Source organism: Halyomorpha halys, unplaced genomic scaffold, assembly GCF_000696795.3.
Source record: "Halyomorpha halys isolate HHAL.00 unplaced genomic scaffold, Hhal_1.1 Scaffold1357.1, whole genome shotgun sequence".
Classification (NCBI taxonomy): domain Eukaryota; kingdom Metazoa; phylum Arthropoda; class Insecta; order Hemiptera; family Pentatomidae; genus Halyomorpha; species Halyomorpha halys.
Window position 1 is genome coordinate 109937 of NW_027109325.1, and position 3317 is coordinate 113253.

The 3317-nt window shown below is 27.5% G+C and overlaps 2 protein-coding genes across 3 annotated transcripts in view; one reads left to right on the forward strand and one right to left on the reverse strand.

Moving 5' to 3' along the window:
* The window catches only part of Wdr37 (WD repeat domain 37), a 23093-nt gene that overhangs the window by 12725 nt on the left and 7051 nt on the right, over positions 1 to 3317 (reverse strand). The window contains exons 1-2 of one of the 2 annotated variants that reach the window (XM_014434371.3): positions 350 to 483; positions 200 to 270 (exon numbers count right to left, since the gene is read on the reverse strand). In XM_014434371.3, coding sequence (XP_014289857.2) covers positions 200 to 270; positions 350 to 351 — 73 coding nt within the window. In that variant the 5' untranslated portion in view covers positions 352 to 483. Of the gene's footprint in view, positions 1 to 199; positions 271 to 349; positions 484 to 3317 lie in introns of those variants that run through there. The other variant, XM_024362383.2, reaches the window with a different exon arrangement.
* RpL37A (ribosomal protein L37A) overlaps positions 576 to 3317 on the forward strand; it is a 12859-nt gene continuing 10117 nt past the window's right edge. Inside the window, exon 1 of the mRNA XM_014434372.3 lies at positions 576 to 661. Coding sequence (XP_014289858.2) covers positions 585 to 661 — 77 coding nt within the window. The 5' untranslated portion in view covers positions 576 to 584. The remainder of the gene's footprint in view (positions 662 to 3317) is intronic.

A 3317-nucleotide genomic window follows, 5' to 3' on the forward strand; every position in this document is an offset into this window, starting at 1 on the left:
ACAAATCTAATCTAACATAAACTTTTTTTTTTAATTCATGGTTAATATTTAGAGTAAATATACACATTTGAATTTAAAAGCTCATTCTCGGTACCTCCTAGAACTTAAGTTAAATTAACAAACACTCAATGCATCATCAAATATTAAAATTTGGAAAACAAAAATAAACATGTTTTAATATTATGTAGCCATTACTTACATGTCAAGTTTTCATTATAAAGGACTTCAAATTCTTTTTCAATTTGAGAGAACAGATCTTGAAGTTTATTCCTAAAAAATAATAACATAAACATTTCTCAAAACGCAAATAACTAATTAAATCCATAATAATATTAATTTCAGAAATTACATTTTTATAGTGATCACATTCAGAAAAGAAACCTATTTCGTGAATTTTAAAATCATAAAACACTAGTATAGTTCAAATATATTAAGTACCCATGTATTAAAACTGTGAATGCGAGAAAATTCCTATGACAAGATAATTAGCATTCATCAGACCATGAATAGTAGCAATTATAAGGAAAATAGAAGATAAATTAGAGTCAGATTGGCCTTGAAAAACTTCAGTTTTTGCAATCCTAATGCTTCAAGCAGGAAAACAAATATTGTTGTTTAATAATAAAGCATTAGTAAAACTTCTGGATCTTACAAGGTTAAGGTAAATTTAGTTGTGTAATATTCAAGAAATACATACATTTATAATTCTTAATCTGCTCAATTCAACCGAATATAGGAGAGTAAATTTGAAACATAATAAATTAAAAGCGGAACAATCCATTAAAGTTATGAATAAAACAATGGTAGTTTTAGAAAACTCACTAATTTTATAGTTTTACACTAAAGCAATGAGTGTTTTGTTCAATAATAAAATGCATTTACTAAGTAAGTGTCATACCAACGATAATAAACCACCAAAACAGCATTGAGTATTATTTAAATTAATCTTCATCGAATAACTAATCATTTACAAAAACTTCAAATAATTTGTCATGCCAATGTCAGATTTTTTAAATAATATTGTTCTTATTCATGTTTCATTTTTATTAATACTTTCTGACAATTATGAACAAAGTCACATTTATAACAGTATATTTTTTTATTGTACTCAAAGCTTAATTGATAAATCCAGATTAAACTGTAACACCTTTTTTGAATTACTGTTTTCCAAAAATAAGAGGGATAGAATATGCTTTGTTGCTGGCAATTTAAGGTGCATAAATAAAATAAAAAATACATTGTTTTTTTTTTTTCTTTCGTACTAGAAAGACATTTATTTTTCAAAATAACATATCAAATAATCAATTTAAAACCAAGTTGGATAAGAATAACAGTAACATGTTTGACATAAACAAAAACTTTATTTAAAAAACAAAACGGTGGCACATTTAACAAAAAAAATTCTTTTTATTTTGTGATTGAGGTATTCCATAGATTGTACCTTAAACTGGAGTTAACTTGTAACAACCGTAATAGCTTTAGGAAAATCTGTAGGATGACCTCAATAAAGAAAATTGCTGCATGCAGTACATGGAACTAAAGTTAGAATACGTTCAATTCTAAATAAAATCAACCCCTTTTTTTTGTCAAATGTGCAACTATTCAAGCAAAGCAATGGTATGTTTTATTTGTAGATTTTGATTATCCTCAAGAAACCAAGTCTGAAAATAACGTTTTAACGGGTTTTGGGTTCAGTACTTGGTAAGGAAATACTGTTTCAAGGATCAAGCTCAACCACCAGGTTTTATCTCAATTAAAGATACTCATTCTACAGAGGCTCAGTTAGCCCCAAGGATAGTGGGAGTACAGTGCCTTATTTATTCTGTATGTAGATGTAAATTCATTTTTAAAAGAAATATGAATATAATAACTGATATTAACACTGAAACTTAACAAATGTTTACAATTTAAATTGCTGCAATTTCAAAACAATTATTTTGAGTGGTTAATTCAATCAATAGATCGGCATTGAAATTGTTATTTCATTCAAAAATTATTTTGCATTACTCTTAAATGAAATTGATAGTATAATTAATCAACATTTATAACAAATAAATTTCTAACAATACATCCAAACAACATATAATTAAACAAAAATCAAGACAATAGCAGTTATTCCAAGTTAGTTTTAAAACTATAACCCAGTGGCAGATCCAGAAATCTTCTGAGGGGTGTCAGGTTAAACCGAAATTTTGAAATACAATATATTTTTCAAGAAAACTACTTTTTTTCATCCTCCAGAGGAGGGAAAAGGAATAGGTACATCAACCAGTGGGTCCAGTAGTGCCACAACTACCATGAAAAATAAACTTTTGATTTCAATCACAAGTAAGGCAAAAGTACTGCTCCAAAACTAATTGCCTACAGCTAAGTTCCTAAACCTTAACTAGCTTTTTAAAAAAGAAACTAGACCACTTTTTCATACCAGTATACTGATAAAAGTGGTTTTAATTTCAAATGACTGAATCAAAAAAAAAAAAAAAAAAAAAGTGCAATGGAAAAAATCCTTAAGATGCATATTACAGTATAAATTGTTCATAAAAAACCTGAAGGGACCAAATGAATTTATGTTTAATAAGTGAACAGTCCCTCTGTCTAATCCTCTTCCCTCTCCCTCAGATGTTGGAATAGTTAATAAATGTAACATAATTGAAGGTTCTAATATCAAAAAGTCGTAACAACAATATTCATTGTATTTAAATTTTGAAACAGGAACATATCTGTTTATGAATTCATTTATTCAAAAAAAGAGATAATTGTTTATTGCACTTTTTTCTCCTACATTTTTTCAGAATTGTGTTTATGAATTTTATTGAAATTCTTCTGAAAGGATGTTGGTCAAATAATAATTTCTCAGAGTTTTGAAGGAGACAGTGACATCCCTAAAGTTAAACTTCGGCATAGGTTCGACTTTCTCAACTTCACTCCCATCATCATCGTTCTTGTTTGTAGACAGAATTTTCTGGGATATATCACTATCATTTAGGATTTCGCTGATTGCAACTTAAAAGTCCACTAGAATGTAATCCTTAAGCCTTTCTTCTTCTTGATTTTAACAACCATTTTCTAAGCCAACATTGGTATTTGGGTAAACCTAGGTAATTTTTGTTAGTTATATGGTAAAGTGTTGTTTTTATAACCATATGTTGAAGTGGAGTGACTAATCTTTCCTCTTAATATTGAACTTTATATCACAGATTTCCTCATGATTGAGTTTCTTATAGGTGTTTTATACAGAATCATAAATTTTGTAAACATAGAAATAAGAACAAAATGCATAAGTGAAACCCTAGATTATATTATATTATATAAAATTG